General features: G+C 35.5%; 1 protein-coding gene across 5 annotated transcripts in view; it reads left to right on the plus strand.

Moving 5' to 3' along the window:
* Positions 1–26,247, plus strand: part of PRKD3 (protein kinase D3) — a 51,960-nt gene that overhangs the window by 13,925 nt on the left and 11,788 nt on the right. For all 5 annotated transcript variants that reach the window (XM_088144458.1, XM_025172577.2, XM_088144463.1 and 2 more), the window contains exons 3-13: positions 11,041–11,179; positions 11,674–11,805; positions 12,869–13,020; positions 14,356–14,545; positions 15,412–15,489; positions 16,707–16,890; positions 18,263–18,386; positions 19,056–19,133; positions 20,917–21,193; positions 21,858–21,910; positions 23,723–23,795. In XM_088144458.1, the coding sequence (XP_088000584.1) occupies positions 11,041–11,179; positions 11,674–11,805; positions 12,869–13,020; positions 14,356–14,545; positions 15,412–15,489; positions 16,707–16,890; positions 18,263–18,386; positions 19,056–19,133; positions 20,917–21,193; positions 21,858–21,910; positions 23,723–23,795 (1,480 nt within the window). The remainder of the gene's footprint in view (positions 1–11,040; positions 11,180–11,673; positions 11,806–12,868; positions 13,021–14,355; positions 14,546–15,411; positions 15,490–16,706; positions 16,891–18,262; positions 18,387–19,055; positions 19,134–20,916; positions 21,194–21,857; positions 21,911–23,722; positions 23,796–26,247) is intronic.

Genomic DNA, 26,247 nt, shown 5'->3' on the forward strand with positions numbered 1-26,247 from the left:
CAGCAAATTGTATATTTTAGTTGCTATCTTCCTATCAAAGGAGACATCCCATCAGATCTAAGCATGTTAAACCATATTTGCCTTCCTAAGAATTCAGACTAGTTCTTTTTATTTCCTTATTGTTAATCCTTTGATTCTGAACATTTGTATACAGACATTAAAGAGCATTTAGTTTATAAGTCAATATTATTTCTGGTTTTTCACTGAGTATTTAATAGGCTTCATTGCAGTAATACTTCCACATCTCTTTGTAAAATGTAAGTCTTAATTTAAGATTTTTGGTTCGGTGTTTTTGTTACCAAGCCCTCTTCGTCTTTAAGATTCAAATTTAAAGACCTCCTGATCAATCTACCTTGCGTTGGCCAAACACATTTCATCAGTCCTTTGGTGGTCCATGTATTTTCCACTGTCCATCATCTAGATAACTCAGATCATGGTTCCAGAAATCAAATCTCTTTTGTCAACTTCATTTACATAGGCAATCATTCACTTCTGTCTTTTTTCTCAACAGCAATCCACTATTTTATGATGGGAGAAAAAGAAGTATATATGAAAATTGTTTATCTGGCCATTTCCAACTGCAGATCCTGAACTAGTGATCATAGTTAAGTTAGATCAAATGTTTTATTTGTTTCCCCTAAAACTTTATTTATTAAAAGTATTTTGATTTAATTTATTTTTCATTCCCAACCTAGTGCCATACAACTCTGTGAGGTGCAATTACCAACATCCCTGTTTTGCTGGCTGAAGCGGATGATGGGAGGTGGACCAGGGTATCTGAGGGAGGCTTTTCTAGGGTATGGGGCAGTATATCAGAAGCCTAAAGCCTACCAGAATACAATCTGCTGGCAAAATGAGAGCAATTTCAGTACCCCTTGACAGGAAGTAATTTTAGAAGTAGAGCTCTACCCCCAGAGCTCTGCTTGATTCCTGTACATTGAGGTTCTGGCAAGGATTTGAGAGAAGGGCTTTCTCTGACATTGTAGTTACTCTTCTTGCCTTTCATTTTTCATTGCAATCCTTTTTTCTGTTATCTGCTTTCTTTAATGTTTCCTCTTCTCTCTTCTGACATCCCTTAAAGTGATGTTCTCTATTATCTTCTCTTTTATCCAGTCTTATATAGTCTAATCCTTTGAACTGCCAGAATTCATCTGATTCTGCATTTTTCTGTTTTATAGTCCTCTTTTCCCATATGATTCATCTTCTGTGTTGTTCCAGAGAGTTCTGACTTCTACTATTGTCTTTAATTGACTTCTTCAAAAAGCTAAATGACTTCTAATACACCTATTCATGTTTCTGTTAAAGATTTCTCATTATATTATCTTCAAAATATCTTTTTCCTTAAGGTATGCTGCTAAGTTATTTGAATTATTTATATTTTGCTTTAAGCACTTAGCATTATCTTACTATTGTTCTGCATGCGTGAAAGCCAGCAATGGTGTTCTGGATTTCCTTTATCAAGTTTTTTAATTAAAGACCCAGCAGAAAGGTATGATTTTAGCCTTTAAGAATGCTTTTTTCATTTGACAAGATGCCTCCTACCAAAATCTTAAATGGTAGATGAAAACTGAACAGTTTTTCCATGCTTTAATCTTTTCCCTAGAGAAAGTGTCTCTTTGGTTATTAACAGACATGGCATGATTCAGTTACGGTTTTATCCTGCTTTCATCTCCCGAACAACAGTTGCTATTATAATCCTTGTTTAATTTTTAGCAAAACTGACAAGACTTAAAAAAGCTTATGTGTGTGTTTCATTAAAAATCGTACATAAATATATGCTCCTATTGATAGGCATATAAATGCTGTTTTGAAGAATAAAACAAAAATACCATTCAGTTGTAAGCCTTTCTGCTCATATTTGGCAATGTCATCAGAGCCTAAAATGGTGTAATGGTTAGGAAATATTTGTAAGGCACCAGGAAACGTAATGTACAATGTTGTATCTCAAAACACTCACTTACATATGACTAGACTGCAAAGATGTGGCAATGTTTACGGTTTCTTATTATCTCTCTTTGGTTGGGTAATTTTGCTTACCTCAAAAAGAAATAGTATTATGGATATCTATGTATATAAAATACTATTTGTATTAGGCGGGTTGGTTAGTTATTTATTTATAGTCAAACACAAATATTTAGAATCATGCAGAGAAACAAGAAAATGAATTTAAGCAGAAGATATATCTCTAATACATCAACAGTATAACTATAATATTAAATACTAACTTCAGTGACAATTGAACAAAATTTAGTAATTCTTCTAGAGATTGCAGAATACTTGTTGGCTAAAAGGATGAGAATAGCCTCCTCTTCTGACTTACCATAGCTATTAGTTAGGATGAGTGTTATTAGATTAGCATGCTGGCCGTATAAAAAGTCAATGGAAAAACATATTGTAGGTGAAAAATCTTATTTCCTCTGCTTTTGGACAAGAATATTTCTGAAACTTCCAGTATGTGAAGGGTAGAAATCAGGTAAGTGTAAAGGCTCACAGGACATAAAATGTTGGCTAAATAATTAGCATGGGAAAAGGGTCTTCCAAGCAAGCCCGCTCCATACAAGATGGGGCTTGTACTCAGATCCCTCTAGAGATTGTTGAGGACAAGTTGCTCTAGTTCCAACAAGGTCTGTTGTGGCTAAGCAAACTCAAATATTGATAAGATAAGCTGCAAAATTTTAAGACTGATTCAGTATCTTTTTCCCTTACAAAGTTATCTTGTAGGATAATTGGTACTAGGAAGTTGACTAATTTGAGCTGGAAATTGAGGTGACAGAGCCATGTATGAACCTCAGTAAAAATTAGCTTTCAGTTTTAGCAGAGAATTAAGGAGATGACACTTTGGAGTTTGTAACAAGGCTCTTAAAAATTTGGGCTGGACAGCTTCTGGAGGGCTTGAGTCTTGGTAATTGCAGATCTGTGTGCTGAATAGAAAATGACCTTCAAATACTTTGAAGGTATTTATCATGGGGGTGCATAATTGTTGCTGAAGGAGATATTTAAATACCTTAATTTGACCAATACAGAAACAATATATTTTCTGTGTTTGATGGTGAATGGTGAGCTTTTTGGGAAAAAGACTACCACTGATTTATTGTAATTTATTATCAGTATTATACAGTATTACTACAATACTGTAAGAGACAAGGGCTTAGAGGTTCTGTCTCAAGCCCATTTGAACTATAGAGAGGATAGCTGCATCATCAGCATATAGAAAAACCAAATCAGTTCTATTGGCCAACTTTGGAGGATGAAACTCAGATTTTGTCAAAGCTTGAACAAAATAATTAATTTACAAAATGGGGAGTCAAGATACAGTTAGTCCCTGGGTTAAAAACGCTTGGGTTACAGATGACCCATAGTTAAGAACAGAGCCTATTGTAGCAAAATTCAAGTTAAATACACAATGATTTGAGTTAAATACACAATGGTTTGAGTTAATTATACAATAATACTGTTCCAGCTTACATACAAATTGAACTTAAGGGCAGACCTTGGGAACAGAACTTGGTCTTAAACTGGGGACTACCTGTACATCCTTATTTCACCCCTTTTTGGATAGGAGTTAGGGAGGACAGAAAACCTGAGATATTGTAACAGATATGCATTATAATATTTCATGTAAACATTTAATCAAGTGAAGAAGATACTGATCTGTAAAGGAGTAGCCAATCTTGCCTAAAGCCTATCTCTTGGAGTTGAAATAAGATTGCTACATTTAAATCAATAGAGGCAACGTAAAGAATATCTGAGGGCAGGCAATACATTAAAAAAAAAAAAAACCAAGACAATACCCTGTTTGAACATTGATCTTCCTATGTAAAATCTGGTGTGCTCCTCTACCAGAATACTGTCTGCACCCTCCAGCTGACTAAATTTTCATGAAGATGTTTAATATATAGCTTACTGTATTTACCTGGGTGGTGGTTATTATATATTCTGTTATTGTAAAAAGCAAAATGGCTGCATAGACTACATAATTCTATGTAATTCAGATAAAGTTCTAAATGAGCAGATGCTAAAACAACAGTCTTTTTTAATCTCTAATTTTTCTAGCATTAAGAGGACAACAGCTTGTGATTTCCTCATCTTCTCAGATTTCCATTAAAAGCAACATTTTTCAATTATTTTTTCAAAAGAATCCTTTCTTCCCATTATGAGAAATCACTCTTTCTGCTCTCTCTCAGTGCATCAGACTTATTTCTATGAGAGCTGTTTTTGCTTATGTTGGACTGAGAACTTCTTTATCCTTTTAACTGTTTCTTTGAAGCTGTTTTTCATTGTTGTCTATTTGATTGTAATATATTCTATGCCATCTGCAAGGAATAGATTTCAGACTTGACCTATCTTGTTTTCATCTTTTCTCATAAATGCTAATCCTTACATTTCTAAAACAATCACTCAATATTTGTGGCTTTCTTTACATGTGGTATATTATTTGATGACTAGAGTTAAAATGAAATGTTAAGACTCCTAGGAATTAGAATTTATTTTACAAGGTGGAAAATGAATATATAAAGTAATGTTTAAATATTAGATTATTTAGAAGTGTTATGCTTATTTTGCATCTTGTATTTTAACAAAAGTAATTTTCTTTCGAAAGCTGAACTAGCTATGTAACTTTTTAATACTTGCCTTCATAAGCAACAATTGACAAAACATTTTAAATTTGATTTCTATGCGAAATTTTAATGCAAGATAAGTACCAGGTATTGTGGAGGTTTTTTTGTGATCAAGCAAAATGGTTAACAGAGCCACCCCTCCCAAAAAAAATTATACATTTGAACGAACTGTGGCATAAGTATGATTCTCTAGCAGGTCGAATGCTCAGATTGTATATGTTTATAAAGAACAGTTTCCCATAGTCCCTTCAATAGTCATATACTCTTATTGTGAGATAGGTGTAACTTTATTAACATAAACAAAAGACAAAGCAAATATGAGCGCAAGTTGTTATGGTTGATTTTGATTTTAAAAGTTGGAGCATTACATTAAGCATAGCTTCTACAATATTGCAAATCAGGAGATGGTATTATTTATGGGATTATGGTACTTGGTAATCAGTTGCTAGTTTTTTTTGAAAATCTAGTACAGTGTAAATTAGATCATACTTTTCTTCAGTGAATATCCAGACATGTAAAGTAGTATAGTTCTATCGCCCTACCATTCCAAGCTTTGTTTTATTTTGTTTTAACTTTCCACAATATACTTAAGCTAGCTTTTGAAAAAAGAGGGTTTACTTTAAGTGTTCTTACCCTGATATAATTTCATTTAAGTTAAAAAGTTTATTTAAATTTATATAGCTGCCTATCTCACATGCGTGACTTTGGTAATTATTAGTGACAAAAACTTAAATGGTAATTATATATCCCCTGTCAGCCTTAGTCTCTACAACCCCAAAGATGACTACAGTATCGAGTATAAGGAATTCTAGCTAAAATCCTTTCACTTTTTCTTGATTTATATCAAATCATCTTTACCAAGCTCTTAATGCCCTCACAAGAAGAACATTTAATGAAGTGTCAGACAACTAGAGGATACTAAATTTTGTCTATCTTCAAAAAGGGAAAAAAGAAATATTAAGGGAATTATGGGTAAATCAGTTTTACATTAATACTTGGTAATATTCTAGAACAGATTTTAAGAGCATTAATCTGTAATGTGCTAAATGCCTGGATTCCTCATGAATTTGTCAAGAACATGACTTAGCAGACTAATTTTGTTTTTAATTTTTTAAAACATGTCTTGTTTTAATTTTGATTAGCTTCTATAGTAGATTGTGGGAATAATACAGAAATAATATATCTTGATTTAACCAAAGTACATGACATTCTGGTTAGCAAGTTAAACATGGGCTGGGTGGCATGGTAATTAAATGGATGTACAGCTGGCTTGAAAATTATACTGAAAGAGTATTCATTAATAGCTCCTCATCAGACTGGAGTCATATATTAAATAGTTCACTTTGGGGTTCTGTCCCTTTCAACATTTTTATTAATGGCTTGAATCAAGAGGTGAAGGATATCCTTATCAAATTTTCAGACAATGTAAACATGGCTATGGTAAAAGAAATCAAATTCATGCAAATGGGAAATATGATACTTGGCTTGATAAACAGTATTTATGAAAAAAGTATTGGAATAAGAGTAGATTGCAGACCAATGTGATATAGATGTGAAAAAAGAGATGTTTAATATTAGGGTGCTTCAACAGAACTGTAAGTTCCAAATCACAGGAAGTAAGAGTTCATCTTTATTCTCCATGAGTGCTATGTCCAAGTCTGGACATCACACTTTAAGAAGGATCCAGAGAAACTGAAACCAGTTCAAGCAACAACAGTGAGGATAATAAGGTACTAGGAACTAACTCCTGTGATTGAAAGAATTGGATATGCTTAACATTGAGAAAAGGTGAATCAAGAGGGAGTATGATAGGACTATTCAAATATTCAAAAGAATATTATACAGAAGAAGGTAAAAATCCTTCCAGAGTGTAGGATACAAAATAATGTATTTGAGCAAGGATACTTAAGCAAGAATAGAAAGGTATGGAGAGGAATAGTGAATAATATTGGTATATACTAGACTTAGTTAGATTTTCTTTTCTTTTTTCTTTGTCTCCTGCATTTATTTTCTTTTGATTGCTACTTTTTACTTGTGCTTTGCATAATATTGCTTACTACAAAAGAGAATAGCATGATGGGCATGTAGAGGAAAGCAGATTATGATGAAGTTTAGGAAAACAATTCTAACATTAAGGGCAAGAATTACCCAGAGAACTTTTGGGCTTTCTTTTACCAGATTTATTTAAGTCCCCTGTCTGGGATGTTTTAATTTGGATTTCTGTACTATATAGAGAGTTGAACTCAGTTACCTAAAGCCTCTTCCAACTCTGATTCTTTCATTTATAACTACAAACCTGTGCAAGAGACTCCTCCCATTTAAAGACAGGATTTAGATGTACAAATATTATCTTGTATAAATAGAAGCCATACCTTGGTTTTAATATCACCCCCCACCCCATGGTGCAGTTTCTTGTGCTGTACCCTATACTATTGTAAAAAGTTCTCAGAGAATGTACAGGTGTTTTTTTAGTGAGGAGAGACAGGAAAACCCTGTTCCACAAACAGTGCTCTGGTTCCATGTTACTAGACCCAGTCTATAACCTGGTAAACATGTATTTTATGTTTGGATGACAACTATGTCAGCTTGACAATTAATAAAAGGAATGAGAAATATGATTCTGGTAAAACAATAACTACTTACTTTCTTATTTTTATCTTGGTGTAAACTAATAAATGTTCTAGGAATTTGAGGATAGTTACAAGATAATTCTCTGAGTATCCATATCTGGCGTTTCCTCTTCACGAGCCTTCAAGACAAAGCAGGTTGACCTAATGGAATTTTCAAATGGGGAGAGAGTAGCTTTCATTGAGGGAAATTTCAGATGAGTAATCAGTGCTTTGGATGACTGCATTAGATGTCTTCCAAATGATTCTACAATAGCGATTTAATATAAGGTTAAATAATGGGAAAGTCAGCCTGGGATATGGTTTCACGTTCATGTAGATTTTGATCTAGGCAAGCCTAGACATCTCCTTTATTCGGAGGAATGGTCTGGTAAGTGGGAAGGGTCATACAGTTTTAACATCAGTCTTGTGATTAGCTGCTCATATATAGATGCACCACACCCAAGTGCCTAAAAGTTGTAAGAGATGGCAAATAATAAAGTACAACATCTTTTCAGAAATACTGCTGTATAAGTTTTCAAATGTATATAAGATTCAGATCTTCAAAAAAATTAGTATTAATTTATTAATTAACATGATTTCTGTGCTGCTCTATTGTTACTACTCTGGGTGGTTTACAAGAATTTAAAAAAACCAATCTAAAATATGCATAATAGTTGGTAAAAATCAGTAATAAAAATATGGCTATATTCCTCCCCAGATAAAGCCTGCTTAAAAAGGAAGGCTTTCAGAAGCTTCCTGAGTGCCAGAAAAGAAGGTGCCAAGCCTGTGCCCAGGTTTCTTGCTGTCTAGCTCATACCCTAAATACTGCAAAAAGAACCATTAAAAAAGACACATTAGTTGAGCTAGATAGGCATGCATACTTGCCCCTAACCATGACAGAAACTTGCCCTGGCTGTATTTTTTCTCCTGTTTTTCTATTATGTTGTTTTCTGCTCATCCAGTGCCTGTGAGTGAGACAGGTTTTAACTGGTGTTAAGTGCTTTCTCCCATATTTTGACACTGTCAAAGGTTATCTCAAAAGTATATGCAGGTAGTCCCCGGGTTAAGAACGCTCAGTTTAAGGACAACCTATAGTGAAGAAGGGAGCCTATTGTAGCAAAATTCGAGTTAAATACACAATGATTCAAGTTAAATACACAATGGTTCAAGTTCATTACACAATACTAATTATACAGTATTATATAATAATACTGTTCTGGCTTACAAAAAATTTGACTTAAGGACAGACCTTGGAAACAGAACTCATTCTTAAATTGGGGCCTACCTGTATTTGTCACCTGTTGCTTGGAGGGAAGTCAGATGGTGGCAGTAACTTGAAATAGAGTCAGTAGAAGTAAGATAAGAATTAGCAAAAGGAACAGCAAATTTATTTATTTATTTATTTATTTATTTATTCATACATACATACATACATACATACATACATCACATTTATGTAGACGCACAAAGCGACACAAAATGACATGCCAGTATAGTTTTCTGATGACTCAAGGATTGATGAATAGTTCTTCCAGCTCAGGAACTGGGAAAACACATGTTTGCTTAATCTCATACTAGCCAAATGATAATTCTCTGTAACTTAATATAATGCAAGCCAAGAAGACACAGACCAAATAAGAACCTAAGAGCCCTCTTGGATCAGGTCAGTAATGCCCTTTTACTTCTGTCCTGATTGCTGATAGCTTTAAAGCCATTTAAGGTGGCAGTCGTGCCTAGGAGGGTCTTTGCACAGCTTCATGTTGTGCACTTGTTGCACCCGTTCCTGGATGGGGGGGCTCTGCTCACAGTCACTCATGCCCTAGTTACCTCCAGATTGGACTGCTGTAATGCGCTGCCCTTGAAGAGTACCTGGAAGTTTCAACTGGTGCAGAATGCAGCAGTGCGGGCAGTTATGTGTGCTTCTAGGACAGCACATGTTACAACACTGCTCTGCAAGCTGCATTGTTTGCCAGTTTCCTTCCGGGCCCAATTCAAAGTGCTGGTTTTAACCTTTAAAGCCTTTCATGGCTATTTGAGGGACTACCTCTCCCCGATTATATCTGTCTGTCCCATTAGATCTGGCAGAGAAGGCATGCTGCAGGTTCCGTTGGCTAGGGACTTAAACTTGATGGGTTCAAGGAGGCAGGCCTTCTCTGTGATGGCGCCAACCTTGTGGAACATTTCCCCCCCTCCCGAAGTGAGGTCAAGACCTGGCTGTGTCATCAGGCCTGGAGCAGTGGGACCAGTGACATTCTAAGATGGCTCCGTCATTGTGGTTAATATTTGCTTTCTTCTGTGCCTGGTGGTTTGTATATATTTTAATAATGACTGTTTATATTTTTAATAATGATTGTTTTTATGTATTTATTGTTTTACTTGATTGCTGTACACCACCCAGAGTCATTTCTTGTGAGATGGGTGGCCATATAAATTTGATAAAATAATGTCTAAGATATGCTTACATACAGGTTGTATATATTTAGCCATTCTGCAAAGTGTAACACATCTATGGAAAAGCATGGTACACTGCTTCAAATAGAATTTCATTCACATCCTAGAAACAAGCAATTTCAGAAAGAAATTCAGCTTGTCTGAAGGCATGCTGGAGTTGGTAGTGGGCTTAATCAATTGATACTTATGTCCTTTTACTATGTGTTATTTCCTAAATCTGGTAATATTGCACATTGTGATGAGCCGGTTCAGGAGCAAAACATTTTCAGTGCCAAAATATGCATATTTGCTAAGGACAAAGAGTGCAGATGAGGTCAGCTTTGAGAAATTATCCTTACTTAAATAAATAAAAGAACCCAGTCAAATACTGAAATATATAGCAATCAAGACATTACAAACCAAGATCAGAAAAATAATAAAATTTCAGGAATATTTTGCTATGAATGGTGAACAGAAAGGGATCTTGACTGTGAAATAAGCATACCTACTTACCTGGCCATTTTCTTTGGGATGAGAACATTGTACAAAGCACAGAAGTAGAGTAACAAATAGCAAGCCAGAGAAAATAAAGGCACGAGATGAGAAAAGAAAGGGGAATCAAAATCACCTTTCTTTTATGATGTCCTTTTTTTTTCACCTCTTGTTCTTTAAACTTCTTGCTTCTTTCCTTTCGAGGTTCTCATCATCTCTGTCCAACCACAACTTTGCCAATCTTATTCTTGTTCTCAAACTATTCACACTTCCCTCATATACTTGTTTTATGATTCAGTCTTCACTAGTTCTCTCTGTATGACCAAACCAGCTCAATGTTCTTATTTTGTACTGATTCATTCTTAACCCTATTTATTTTTGTTTTATCACACAGACTTTATAATTATCCCATTGTTTTGTTCTTTATTTCTTTTGTTTAACAATAAGTTCTGTATGCATGTGTCAGGATTAAATTATTTTATTGAAAAGGAGTGGAGGTATATATTCAGTAGCTTTACTGTATACAACATCACATACATTTGTGTCAGTGTAGTTTGTAATGAGAAAATAAATCTCAGCTTGTTCACTTCAAATCTCTGAAGTAGAAAAGTCCCTTATTTTTAAATGGATATTTTTTTATCAACAGATACGCGAATTGTAAAGTAAATGAGATTTTGCAGTGCTACAATGGTACAGTTAAAAACTGTTATAACATTAGGAGGCAGTTTCTGTTGAAGTTTGTAATATGCCTTCAACATGACCTGTTTTTCAGAAACAAATGCTTACAGTCTTGTTTTCTGTGATTATATTAGATAATGCTTTTAACAGTTTTATGAGATTAGTAAATTATGGCATATCCAATACAGACTTTTGCTATTTTATTGTTGCAGTTCCCAGAGTGTGGTTTTTTTGGCATGTATGATAAAATTCTCCTATTCCGCCATGATCTGAACTCAGAAAATATTTTACAACGAATTACATCAGCAGAAGAGATACGGGAAGGTGATCTTGTTGAGGTTGTTCTGTCTGGTAAGGATATATATTCTGGGTGTAGTTCTCATACTGATTACATCATAATATGCCATTGCTGTGCAGCAGATATAATGAATAAATTGTGATACAAATATTTATTAAAATGTAAACTTAGTGCAGAGTTGATGAAATATTTTATTGAATCATCTACTAAAGATGAAAGCATGAAAACTCATTTTTTAAAATAGCAAATTCTTTCATCCTAATTATCTAATGACTTAATGTCATGGTTTTTAATTTTGAGATCTGTGGGTGATTTATGTTTTAAATAGTGTAAAGGTTCATGGGATCCATACTCCAAAATGGTATTTTAAAATTTTATGTAAAGATATTTGTTCCATAGTCGCATAGTATTTAAGCCATTAGGGTTTTTACACTGGATAGTCTGCTGAAATTATCACATTCACTATATTTGAAAAATGTTTTTTTGGTACTTAAATATGCAAGAAGGCATTAAGACTTACTCTTTTTTATATATGTATTTTTTAAAGCATTAGCTACAGTTGAGGATTTCCAGATTCGGCCTCACATGCTTTACGTTCATTCTTACAAGGCCCCCACCTTTTGCGACTATTGTGGAGAGATGCTGTGGGGCTTGGTACGGCAAGGACTGAAATGTGAAGGTAAGACAGTTAGTGACAGTGAGCCTTATGAACGATGTTTCTTTTCTGAATCTTCAGATATAGTATATAGTTAGAGAGAGTTTTCAAAAGCGCTTCATTTGCATGGCATTTTACAAAGGTTTTGTAAGAATTTATAAATTAATGGTTCTTTCCCCACAGGATGGATTTCTTATCTAGCAAGAATAATTACGTTTGGTTTATGAGAACAAATGGCTTGGTCTAAGCTTTTGAGGTCCTTGTAGAAGGTCTAGTATATGCAAAAGGCCATGCTGGTGCCATATCAGAAATAATGAGATGATGCAGTGTGGGAAGATATGTCAGTGCAAATGTTTTATGTTTTCTTTCTGTACCTCAACATTTTTTATGGGTTATGAAGAAAGAGAAACCCTTTCTATAGGGCCTTTATTCAGTTGATTGTAGCATCTTTCCTAGTCGTTTTCCAACTATTAATAACTAGTGCTGGGTAAAGTATAGCGGGGACAGTTGGGGACAGCTTTTGAAGCAGCTGTTGAAGTCTGAAAAAAGTTCAGCTGCTCTAATCTTTTGAAAAGAGGTGCTTTGTATGCACTTCTGTACCTCTTCCAAAAACTACACTGTGCACCCCTGTTTATTCTGAAGCAACTCTTTTGAAGTATTTGCACAGGCACATTAATAACCCAAGCCCTATCCATTGGCTTCTACCTTAATCTGGTGGTTCTAACAAAATCAGGAGTACAATGTTTAGATAATCTGTAAGGGGAAGAGCTGAGGAAAATCATCAGCAACATGAATTGCATAACAGACGCTGTTTTCCAGCTTTAGCCAGGGTGAAGTGGGGTCAGAAAAGCAAATATTGAGGCCAAAAACATTCCATGCATTGCAGAGATCTGCTGTTAATTACATGACCATGGTAATGTTATAGGTGTTGATTCATTTTTTAAACTATCCATGTTATCTTTGCCATATATTCCGCTTAATCTGTATTTTATGAAATAGAACCCGAATATTACTGAAATATAGCATCAGCAGTAAAAATCTGTTTATCTTCTTTCTTTGCTCCCCCTCCGCATATTAATTTCATTAGGGTGTGGATTAAACTATCACAAGCGATGTGCTTTTAAGATTCCAAATAACTGCAGTGGGGTAAGAAAGAGACGGTTATCTAATGTGTCTTTACCAGGAGCTGCACTTTCTGTCCCAAGATCTGTACAAACTGAATCTACATCCACAGAAGAGGTATTTAGATTTTTTTTCTTTTCAAAGAAGAATTAAAGTCAATCTGGATAAAATACTGCTATGACTCGAACCACATAATCCTGATTCCTGCACTCCCTAATCATATGGAACTTTAACAGTGATGTTATTTAGATGTAATCTTAGCTGCAAATGATTCCTTCAAATAATCTTCTAGCTTAGCTTAAAACCCAGAATTCAGCCTTTAAGTGAATGTATGTGCATGTGCACGTGCACATTATGATCTACTGGACATTTAGTTCACTTTTTAGAGCCTATTAAAACTGATATATAAAAACAATAAATAAATGTTCATTACATTTTTGAAGTAATTTCTTCTTTCCAGAAATGCAGATATTAAACGTTTATACAGGTGTTAAAATTATACTTAACCACAAAAATATTTCCAAAACCGCATTAAGAACTTCTACATCAGGGGTGTTCAAACTTTTTCTGGATGAAAAACTTGTTAGTTAAAAAATAATTCTTAGAAAGCCTAATCAAGCGGCAAAGCTCTAGTGACAATAAAATTTACAGAAAAATAAAACTCGTGCTTGTTGTAATTTATTTATGCAAATGTATATATTAAAGTAATTTGAATTTCATAAAAATGGATTCCCCAATTACTGTCCCAGAAAGTTCCTCCACATACTGTAAGTAAAAAACAAAAACAAAAACAAAAAAACCCCCAAACCTGTTTATTGTAAATACAAAATTAACATTTTCAATGTACAGAAATTAAAACTTGAATTTCATAATTACTTGGAAGGTTAATGTTTTCACCAAGCAAATCAGTGTTCAATGACTGGGATGTGATTGTTTTTTCTTAGAAAAATGGCTATGGATCCCCTGGCTGTGTTCAAGTAAACATTGTTTTTTGCTCTTAGTCTCCCACGGAACTCCATCAAGTTCTTGTGGAACCCTAGGGTTCTGCGGAGCACAGTTTGAAAACTTGTTGTAGATTAAATAATGTTACTTCTTTTAAATTGGGTAATTCCGATCTTTCATTTAAGGAATTAAGAGTTATCTGATAGCAATGGCATGGACATTAGCTAATGCCTGTTGGTACTGCTTAAATTTGGGCATAAGCTCAACCAAAGGAAAGATGGAAGCAGTTAAAAGAGGCAAACATAAGTAGAAACAGTGTTCTGTTAGACACACTGTTCTATTAGATTAGATCTTGGTCTGATTTCTTGGTCTGTTACTGTGGAAGGAGACTTGGAAAGGATTTTAGAGTTAGGAATGGTTGGAAGCCAGGGTGAAAAGTATGCATTGTATTACTGAATTACTTTTCTTTATTCATGAGTTGAAGTATCTGCTTTTTTTTTTTTTTTGCAGCGTTGCCATCCAGAGCCCAGTAAAAGGATTCCTTCATGGAGTGGTCGTCCAATATGGATGGAAAAAATGGTGCTCTGTCGGGTGAAAGTCCCACATACCTTTGCTGTTCATTCTTACACTCGACCCACCATATGTCAGTACTGCAAACGATTGCTCAAAGGCCTTTTTCGCCAAGGAATGCAGTGTAAAGGCAAGTGTTTTCTTTTCTGTAGCAGCAAGTTAATGTAAACTAACTATAAAATTAAAGTTGAACAAACAGGTAAGAATGGTATTGTGATAAATAAGATATAAATGACAGAAATTAAACAGAGAGCTCTGTTCCTCCGTTTAGCAACTTGCTGTTTGAATATACTGGGCACAGTTGAGGAATGGAATAGTTCAATTCCCCTTTTCTGAGCCTAATTATTTGCCTGCAAGAAATTCCTTATCGCTTATGACTACCTGGTGAATGTTTAGGCTGGGCAAAATTATGTTTTTAAACATATTGGATTCAAGATTAATCCAGTATAGATAATGTTGTTATCCTGTAAATAGTCTTTTTCTTTCTGCGCTGTTTGCCTAAAGTCATTGTGATAATAAAATAATATTAATGTTTCCACAAGCACTAAAAAAGTTTATGATTTAAAATCCTGGTTAAAATCTAAAGATGCATAATGCCGTTGCAAAATACACTTAGCACCATGTCTGATGCTGACAAGGAAACAGGTGGACTGTGAGAATTCGCAACCCACTTTCTTAGTTGCAATTTAGATATTGATGATACTACTTCTGGGCTGGACCTTAGTTTTAAGGTGTCTTCTTGGGAATGCTCCAGCCCTCATCATCCTCATTCAGTTACAATGACTGAATTGAAGTGAAGAACCTTGTAGTGGTGGTACCATAACATGTGGCTTTATGTCAAAATACAGCTTTATTCCAAAGAATTACTTGCATTTCCTTATTAGTTTAAAAATATGTCCTGAAAATAAATAAAAAGACATCAAAAAGAGGTTTCAAAGAGATTATACTAAATAAATACATACATACATACATAAATAAAATTTCCCCTCAATTTAGATTGCAGATTTAATTGTCACAAACGCTGTGCCTCTAAAGTACCTAAAGATTGTCTTGGAGAAGTAATCTTCAATGGAGGTAAGATATGTCTTGTAAGCTATTGATAGAAACATAACTTAGGGTATATATGCATGGCTTTTCTTTGCACTACTTCCCCTTACTCTGTATACACCAAAACTGCTCTGAAAGATCTCTAGACTTTCTGGAAGAGCAGGGTGAAATAATTTATTCATACTACTAGTAGGAAAACACCACTGGATGCAAAACATTCATTTCAGCAATGCCTAAAGTTTTAACAAGAATTATTAGAATGAATACTTGTTTAATTCTTTTAAGTTACCCTGAAGAGGAATACTCACTACTTATTTTTGTCTTATATAACATTAATTCAAAGTTATATCTTAAATAAAATGAAAAGCCTATTTTACAAATGTACATGTGTACTGTACTGAACACATGTACAGAACCTGAGGATCTGAGGAGCAAGCATTCCTCCATGAAAAAGAAAATGATAAAATGGTGGTTGGCACCATGCTAATTCTTCTGTTTCACTAACCAATGACTACCCTTTGCATGATTATAGAATTGGCTTCCTAAACTTAATTTTGACTTAAACATTTGTATAGAATGCCTCTATTTGAATTGCTAGTATCATTTAGGAAATAGCCAAATGATAGTTTACATGTAGAGAGCATTAGAGAACCATATTGTGAAGCAGGTTAAGCACTGATATCAAACTCCTTTTATGTAGCATCATTTCTGTGGCTCTCTAAAGAGGGAATTGTTCATGCCTATGTGCATATACGTATGGTATGGGTAGTGGGGGCTGCTTATCCTTGGCTACCTGCTGTGTTTGAGGCTACAGGAAACTAGATTTAATTTGCATGGGCAATGAACCAGGTGTAGAGGGAGTTCTGTTCTCAGATTGTCATCCTGTCCACACCCTTTCCTGGAAGGGTCTGGTCGTGATGTTCTCGCATCAGAGGGGTGAAAGTCACCTGGCACAAGTGATGGAAACTATACTTATGCCAACTTTCCACTAATGGAGAATTGCCCTGTTTCTGGAAGTACCTACATAGCATGAAGTAGTTGTAGCAAAACAAAGCTTGGCCCCAAAGTTTCTGCTTATTCTCTTTCTTGGCTGAGTTTTTGGGATTTTTCCATAATCCTGGTACATATGAACAGATACTTAATTCAGGTTGCATTAATATGATATCTTTCTTGATAAGATATTTTGGCACAAACTGAATTGTAAAATTGTGAAATTAATAATCTTTTGTTGTTTTTGGAATAAGAACCAGCTAGCCCAGGTCAAGATACTGACATGCCAATGGAGGTTGACAGCAGTGAAATGAATAGTGATGTTGGGAGGGGATTGGATGATACGGAAGAACCATCTCCTCCAGAAGACAAAATGTTTTTTATGGATCCAGCAGATCTTGATGGAGACAAAGATGAAGAGGCTGTCAAAACTATCAGGTTGGTGAAATCAAGGTGCTGCACTTGGAATGCACATACAATGCACCCTTGCACATCATCCACTGCTTTCAGGTTTCTAAGTCTGATATCGAAGGCAACTTTCTATACAGTCCCCAATATGTTATGCAATTTATAATTTTGTTTGGATGGTTTTTGATCAGTAAAGAAGCTTTCAAAAATAGTTCATTATGAGAGGCAACATGGAAATATAAGAGGCAACATGAGGAATGATTTGTTATACAAGGTAATTTATGGAAAATGTGTTGGTCTGGATTTATATGACCATTTTATTCTCCTGATTCCAGTTCGAACTCATTCCTAATGCAAGTAAATTAATTTAAATGGAAGGAATCAATTGTTACTATGAATGCATGTGTTGTTAAGTCAGGTTAAAGGAGCATAGGTGCAAATTAAAAAAGGGCTATCTGTACTTTTTGTATGTGTGTACAAGTTGTAATGCAACTAATTTACTCTAAAATTATTATTAAAAGGGTAGGGGTGTAAATGTAGTTCATGGAACAGGATCGCACCTGGATAAAATGCTCATTTTTTAAATTCATTACATGGCCATAAGAAAGAAATATCTTGGAGTCTGTTCCAAATTATACAAAAGTAATAATAAAAACTGATTTTTCAGAATGACATTGTGAAGACAGAAAGGAAGTTTGCAAGTTTGTACTGTAATATCTGTGAAAGTGCTATTTCTTCATCTGAAATAAAAGTTCCTTTTATCTGCTGTGTGTTTTAAATCCTCTCCATGTGTAAGTAGGGATTGGCTTGAACAAATGGAACAGAATGCTCTCCTCCTGCGAATGTAGAAATGGGAGATGACGTCTGGGCCTCATGTAGAATAGACCTGTATAGTTCTTGTTTTGCCATGCAAAGAAAAGTTGAATGCAGGAGAATTACTTTCATTTGTATAGGAGTTCTGCCTTTTAACTGTATTTATTTTCTGATTTAGTATAAACACCTTAATTTAGTACATGACTAGGACTTACAAATATTTGGAATCTGGTTTATATGCCATTTTGGGAGCAAAAATGGCACATAACAACTGTTTTTATTCTAGCAAGATATTTTAACTCTTTTTATCATATAATGCACAGAAAGATGCCCAATACTGAAAATAGGAAGAGTTCTTCAGGTCATGAACAAGAGCTTGTCCAGAGTGCACAAAATAGCCAAAGAGATTGCTTGGAGTAGTACTTCCACTCCAGCACAAGTGGCTGATGAAGTAGATGCAATGAATGATCAGAAATATGCTTTCAGCCCACCTTGCTATGTAGCAGAGTACAGAAGATTATTTTGGCATCAGTGGTGTCTGCTGCACCAGTGGGGCGATAAATGATTGTGCAATTTTTTTCTTCAACAGCCCATCAACAAGCAATAATATTCCGTTAATGAGAGTTGTACAGTCAGTCAAACACACAAAGAGGAAGAGCAGTACAATGGTGAAGGAAGGATGGATGGTTCACTACACAAGTAGAGACAACCTGGTGAGTAATTAAGCTCTCTCTCAGTGGAAAACTTTGTATTTCCAGATGCATGGCACTTTGTACTCTATTTAAGAGATGGAACTACTTGGCAGCTTTTCTGCAGAAAGATGAAAACTGAAAGACATGATGGAAGAAGACAGAGTTACAAGTGGAGACCCATCTGGACCTCCCCACAAAATTCTGTGAATAAGGCAGGGTGAAGACACAGTAAAAGTCTTGTATCAAAGCATCCCTTGATGCATATAATGGTTGTTTGTCTCACATAAAGACTTTTGCAAAGTATTGTGACCATAGTTCAGATATCTATTCTTGCGTTGAGTTAAGAATTGGGTTTAGCTTCTCATGCCAGAAAATGGCACAGCCAATACAAGGAAACTGTTCAGATTCTATGTTCACTTAATAACTATTTTCTGCAGCAGTTCAGGAATATGTAATGTTTAGTAATGCAGTTGATAGATTTTTTTAAAATCCAAACACAGGCAGAACTGTTGAAACTTTTGAAATTAATTCAAGTAGATAGTGTATATAAGTAGTTTATATACTGTATATATAAGTTATATGTAGTGTATAGTTAGCTGACCAGAGTTTGATTTTAAGATGGGCAGCTATACAAATAAAATGAAATGAATAAATAGCTGTATCTTAATCAGAAACTGTACTCTGTTGCAGAGAAAAAGACATTACTGGAGATTAGACAGTAAATGTCTTACACTATTTCAAAATGAATCTGGAACAAAATATTACAAGGTAAGAGATTATCCAAATCTCCCATCCCATTTAAAATGCTATTTGCCTGTTATCATTTCATTTTTAATTGCTTTCTGCTGGATGATGTGCAGTTTAAAACTGTTAATATGCCATAGATCAGTGATTCTCAATCTTTTTGAAGCTGCCGCCCCCCTAAGGAGCAGAAAATTTTTCAACGCCACCCTTTGTGAAAATCCTGTAATTTAAGGTATGGGGGGGGGGAGTTACTGAATTATAAAAGGCAAAAATTTTAAGTAATTTAATTCGAACAAATCCGAACTTCAAGTTCGTGGAACGGTATTGATAACACTTCTTTTTATTAACCAACATCGTTGGCGGCTACAAAATATGATGAGGGAAAGATAACTATTTCTCAAAATTAATAATTCATGACCACGATAAAGAACTAATAAGCGCACTTATCTAGCCGACTGGCCAAATAAACAATGAAAGTAAATCGAAACTGAGGGGAAAAAACAGAAATGAAGCGAACGAAAAGCAACTCAAGAAACACGGGTCAAATCAAACATTCATATTGAAAGGATGCTCAACGCACGCACTGCGATTAATCGCGCGGGAAGACAGCTGATGCACGCGCTGCGATTAATCGCGCGGGAAAACAGCTGACGCATGCGCTGTGCTGGTTGGGATTGGAGAAAAATCGTAGTGTCGAGTTCTTCAAGGTCAGCCTACCTAGAATACAAATTCGTCTCACCATTCTTAGAAGTGCGTGAGGGCAGCCGTCGCGTAAGTTCGTTTTATTGCTGGTACAAATGGTGTAAACCGGATAATCAATTTAATAAATTTTTTGGGGAGTTTTAAAATTAAGTTTGAATACCAAAACATGCTCATCGCCCCTCTACCGCCCAAAACATGCCCACCGCCCCCCTACCGCCCAAGACAAGTTCACCGCCCCTCAGCATCCTCCCACCGCCCCCCGGGGGGCAGTACCGCCCCCGTTGAGAACCAATGCCATAGGTGTATTTATAATGAGATGTAATTTTATAGTTTATCTCTAGTGAGCTACTTTCTGTTTGGCTTGTGCATTAAAAATTATAATTTATATAATTATAATCTGAGGGAAAGAAATGACAATGTGAAATATTTTGTGGAGAGAAGGAATATTTGCATCAGGAGTTAAGTTGAGGGAAGAAAAGAAGATATGACTGTTAAGGGAGATGACGGTTCTGGCCCATGATACAAATAGCTATGAACAAGGAGAATTGTAAAGCAGTATTATAAACCTTCATGCATAAGCACATACATACAAATATACCATAGACATATGTTCACAAAGGAGATGAGAGATTCCTCCCATTCTTGATATGACAATTTTACAATAATAGATTTGATGGCACCAGATAACTTGCTAAGGAATTAAAAGTGAGTCTTATAGTATAGTATAGCCTCAAAAGTGAAAGGTAATTCCAATATGTAACTCAGTGTTAAGCAAATTGGCACAGTTAATGCTGGGAACTTCAAAGGCAATTAGGCTGTCTTCCAGGCTGCATAAGACAATTCCAAAGGCCATTCACTGTGTATATTAGCCTGAGGGAAAAATACCATTTAGATTTTGAACAAAGACACAACTTCATTGATTTGCCTTACTGAAACTTTGTGGATTCCCTGGAAGTAATAAGGAACTGGAATAAGTGTACCTACCAAAATGTTCTTACTTGAGTGCATTAATATTTACATTTTCTCAGTGCTGTCAGTTTGACTGTTGCATGTTCTTACAAAGAGCTCTCCCTGTTAGATTTTTAACATTCTGTATTTCCTGCAGGAGATTCCACTTTCTGAAATTCTTCAGGTGACTCAGCCACGGGATTTCTCAAATATGGTGCAAGGCAGCAACCCTCACTGTTTTGAAATAATAACTGACACAATGGTGTACTTCGTTGGAGAGAACAATGGTAGCAATCACCATAGCCCTGTTTTGGCTGCTACTGGAGTTGGATTGGATGTAGCGCAGAGCTGGGAGAAAGCTATTCGTCAGGCTTTAATGCCAGTTACACCTCAGACCAGCACTTGCATTGCTACAGGACAAGGAAGAGATCACAGTAAGGATGGAAAAAGGCTTGCTTCTTTTTCATGATGATCCGCTAAATGACTAGTCTTGGTTGTGCAAAGTACAGTACTGCCTTTAATACTGAGATTCTCTTTCCTAGTATGCAAATCTTAATGAATGGCATTGTTTTATGTGTACCGGTTTGAGTTACAGTACATCACAAGTGCCACCCAATTTATTACCCTTCTTATTTAAGTACGTTCTTAAGACAGTCAATAAGAAGCTATATTTACTTTAAAAAAAACATCAGGTTTTTCATGCCGGAAGAAGTGTTTAGTGGCTCTCTTGCACAATATGGAACAATTTACCATCACTGTCATCTAAGCTATGTCCTGAAAAGATGCTACAGATAAATAAATAGAATAAAATCACATGTTTAGCATTGCTTTCTTCAATAGTCTCTGTTTATCCCATCAAGAGCTATAAAGGCTTAGGCCCATATTTCATGTATTTGGATTCATATTTAAATTAAATTGGCAATTACTACCCATATGGCATTAGATGACCTAATTATTGTCCTACCAATAATGTCCTGGCAATGGCTTGCTAATTTTGCATGTAATTGCTAGGGTCATCATTCAAACATGAAACTTTATGGAACACCGTGTGAGTAAGTGCCCTGTTTAAAGGAGGGATTATATATTTTTTCATTGCAGAAGAATTATGTGTCAGCATTTCTGTTTCAAATTGCCAGATCCAAGAAAATGTGGTAAGTCAACAAAATATAAACAAAATATATTCTTCTAATCATTTAGTATTATTTGTCCCTTGATTGATACTTTATATCCAAATACTTTGTGTAAAGGATATAGGAAATGCAAAAGAACAGCTTGTTCTCTTTTTTCAAATAACCTAACTTTTTTAACATGCTGTTTTATTAAAAAAAAAAAAAGATTAACCCCATTTTGCATTTTTAATAATGAAAAACACATAATGAGAAATGTTGTAAATTATACATTTCCCCATCTGCAATTTGCATGAATTGGATTAAATATAACAATTTTCACTAGCCAAATATTGAACCCTATACTAGTAATTTGAATGATGTACTGAATCTTTTTATACACAGTTTTTAACACTGTATATTTTTCTGGCCATCTCACTGGTGAATGAATGTCTTTGTTCTTTAAACATTAAACATGCATCTGTGTACTGATCTAAAACAATAACCTGCCCTAATGCTTTTCTAACACTAGTTAGTTATATCTGAGGGGAGAAAAACTGTAATGTTGCAAACCTGTTTCTTTGAAATGGTCCCACAGCCAAAATATGCAAACAATATCTTCTACATATCTTAGTTACATAATTACTAATCGTTTGTACTTCTATATCTTTTCTATGGCCTTATTTTGATATACAAGTTGTATGCCTGCTAGGTTTGATGGGTAAGGGAACTGGATGTTAAGGAAAATAGAGAAAATATAAAAATAGTGCTCTTCCTCCTATGAGCAGTGGGACATATTCCAGTGGGCCATCTAAAGTTACCTTAGATACAAACCAGGTGTGATAACAGCCGAATGAGCTTTATCCATTGTCACTGACACAGTACAGTTGCTGAGGAATAACAGCAGAAGACCTCTTGCTTTTGAGCTTTTTAGATGTACCTAGTTGGTTACTATATGATATAAAATGTTGGATTAGGTAGGCCTTTGGTCTGATTAAGGAAGATTTTATAACATTTTTGTCAACATTCTTTCACTTAAAAACCTATGTTGCCTGATCAGACCAAAAGCCTAACAGGTCTAACATTTTATGTCATAAAAGAGCCGAAATTGCTGCCATTATTTTTATCTCTGTTCCCTTTTGGCTATTGGTAATGGGAAATGCAACACATGCTACTTGGAACTGCCTCTGAAGAGCATGCAGAAACTGGTGCAAAATATTCTATAGACTATAAAGCTGTTACTTGGTCTCAAGCACTCATTTTAATTAATCTGAGAGCTGGATAAAAGGGCTTGATTGGATGCTGTATTGGGAGATGCCATTTTCTCTTCTTTGTTAGCCTGAAGTATAGCTTGCTAGTCATCCAGAGGTGTGATGCAGAGACCACAATGAAGAACATATTGTTTACTTGTAACAGTGATTCTCTGTGTTCAGTTGTGGATTCACATGTCCCATCCTCCAACCTTGTTTAGGCAGTCATCTCTTCATGGATGTTCTGTGGCAGTCTCAAAGAACTGAGTATAAGTATTGGGAGCACTCCTGACATGCACAGTAGAGGAGGGGTCTCTTGCCGGGGCTGCCAAAATAACAGCTTGGCTCTAGAATATTTCAAACAGACTGTGCACTGTAACAAATTCAGATGTGTGAATGTGCAATGAACTTCAGTTACCAAAAGCAATCTGTTCTTGCATGTCTGAACAGGTCTTTTACATAATTCATCTTCAGAACCTATGTCACAACTCTGCTCTCTTTTAGCCATATGATGTATAGTTGATATTCCAATTTCTGTTATGGTGTCATTTTATCAAGTGACTGAACCTACTAATTGCTTTCTTCTGTCTACATCCTTTTTCCATAGGATATAAGTTCAGTGTATCAGATCTTTGCTGATGAGGTACTTGGTTCTGGTCAGTTTGGAATTGTGTATGGAGGTAAGTTTGAATAAACATTATAGCAAGTGTGACATAGGTTGTCTGAAGGGCTGATATATAAAACAAACTTGCTGTTTCCCTGTTAAGGGAAAATGTAATGTTACAGAAGTAATACAGTAATGGTATGAGATTAATGATGCGTGGTGGATAGCAAAGATTAGAGGTTCAGTTCCAAGCCATCTAAGGAAATGATGGGAAGACTTTGCAACTCTGGAGACCTGCTGGCAGTGATTATAAGCTAACGTTTTTCAATCTGGAGCCTTCCAAAACCATTAAGACCATACTTCGTTAAATTGAGAAGTGTAATTTTAACAATTCTGAGAGCCACAGGTTGATATATTACAAAGTACCTGGGCAGTGGGCTGACGTGGTATAAGGTAGTTTCCTTAATCTGATGTCTTTTCATTTTCATTTCATTCATTCAACTCATTTCAGCTGCCATGAGACAGTTTTCTCACAAATTTAGTCAACTGATTCTTCAGCAGCTCTGCTAATCACCTAAAATGCTACTTTTCTTCTTAGTAATCTACATGTAATAACAATTTTTATTTTTATATAATTAGAGTGTTTTGTTTGGCTGCCTTTTACTGGAGTGAAAATAAATGTACCTCTCACATTAAAATATTTAAGGCAGCTACTGTTTCTGCTGTCAACTGTCTTTAAGAGCTTCTGTATCCTAGGTTGTTACAGATCCAGCAGCACTGAATAAGGAACTCCAGATGAGGTCTAGGCCTCTAAAATAGTAGCAGTACAACTGACTTGGTAGCATTTGCTTGACATTCTCAGTGCCTATTATGAATATTTTGTATACGCCTCAAATAGAATCATCAGCTGTTATAACAGGTGTTTTTCTGTTTTTGGATCCCAATATCCTGTAGAATCTTACATGAAGCAGTTCTTGAAAACTTACTTCCTATTGCACTGATCCAATTTTCAAAGTACATTTGAAGAGGAATAAAGTGCCTTTCCATTTAACAGCTGAGATACATTGGTTAAAAGGGATATATATCAATATTTATAAAGTAGTGTACCAGTATATCTTCTAAAAATCTATTTTTTTGCTTCTAATGGACTGAGAGAAAGGGTTTTAAATATCTCCTTCTCAACTTGAGTATGTAAGACTTTGTGATGTAAATAACTGCCTTAAGATGAAAAGCTAAGGAAGATTTTTACATTACACAGACAGTCCATAGACTGCATTTGGGCCTCTCTAGCCCTATTTTTGTACCTCCTGCCCCTGAATTCCTGGGATTGTGTTATTGAAATTTGGAATCAAAAGGATGATTTTTGGTTGCATGATTTCCACTTCTTTCTCTCTTTTTTAGTATGATTTTACAAAAGATGTATTAGGTCTCTGGAGGTTTAACAACCCTATTTAATAAAAACCCATTTTCAAACTCTCCACGGTTGGGAGGGAAAAGCCAGTTTCATCCATTCTGATGATATTCAGTTGTCATCAGCCATATCTATTCTAACTTGTAAAGGCTGATTTTTTTCTAAAAAAACAAGAATTGGATCTCCAGCTACATAAATGTTTTATATGGTCCTTTATATATGATTATCTTATATATAAGGATAAGCTGACCCTTGAATTTTTAACCAAAATACCATGAAAAATGTGCCATCCATGGATAAGCTGATCCCTGAAATATTCATATGTTTTAATTTTCACAATTGATTTATCCTCAAGTGGTGCATTTTTCATGGTATTTTGGTTAAAAATTCAAGAGTCGGCTTATCCATGGATTAGCTTATATGTGAGTATATACGGGATGTACGGATACTTTAAAAAAGTATTTTTATCTATCTATCTATCATCTATCTATCTATCTATCTATCTATCTATCTATCTATCTATCTATCTATCTATCTATCTATCTGTGGTCAGTCGTTACCGACTCTGCAGTGACTGCTTTGGACAAGGCAAGGTGTTTCAGAAATGGTTTGCCAGTGCCTCCTTCCTAGGGCAGAGCCCAGCTGGAGAGTGCAGGAGGCGGGGTTTCCGTTGCTTTGCGCCCTTTTTGGGCGCGCGCTGTTTTTCATGCTTACCGGCAACTGCTCCCGACTCCTTTTTGCAAGGCGCCGCCAGCATTTTTCCTCCCACCAGAGTGAGAGTACCCATTTATCTACTCACGTGAGTTTTCGAACTGTTGGGTTGACAGGAACTGGGGAGGAAACAGGAGCTCACCCTGTTAACGCGAAGGCTGGACTCGAACCGCTGAAGCATCGACCATTTCTGGCCGGCAACTTTCAGCGGTCGTTAAGCCGCTGCGCCACCGCGTCCCCTCTAATTACCATATATACTCGCGGATAAACCCATCTGCAGATAAGCTACTCAATTCTTTGGCTGCATTTTGGCACATAAAATTCTCAGCTTATCCGCAAGTATATACAGTATGTAGACTTGATTTGGGATCGCAATCAGTGTCTTGGATTATCCAGGTATAGGAGC

The sequence above is a fragment of the Python bivittatus genome, unplaced genomic scaffold, assembly GCF_059951505.1.
Source record: "Python bivittatus isolate LINGU-HERP-01145 unplaced genomic scaffold, Pbiv_v1 ctg000020_np1212, whole genome shotgun sequence".
Lineage (NCBI taxonomy): Eukaryota > Metazoa > Chordata > Lepidosauria > Squamata > Pythonidae > Python > Python bivittatus.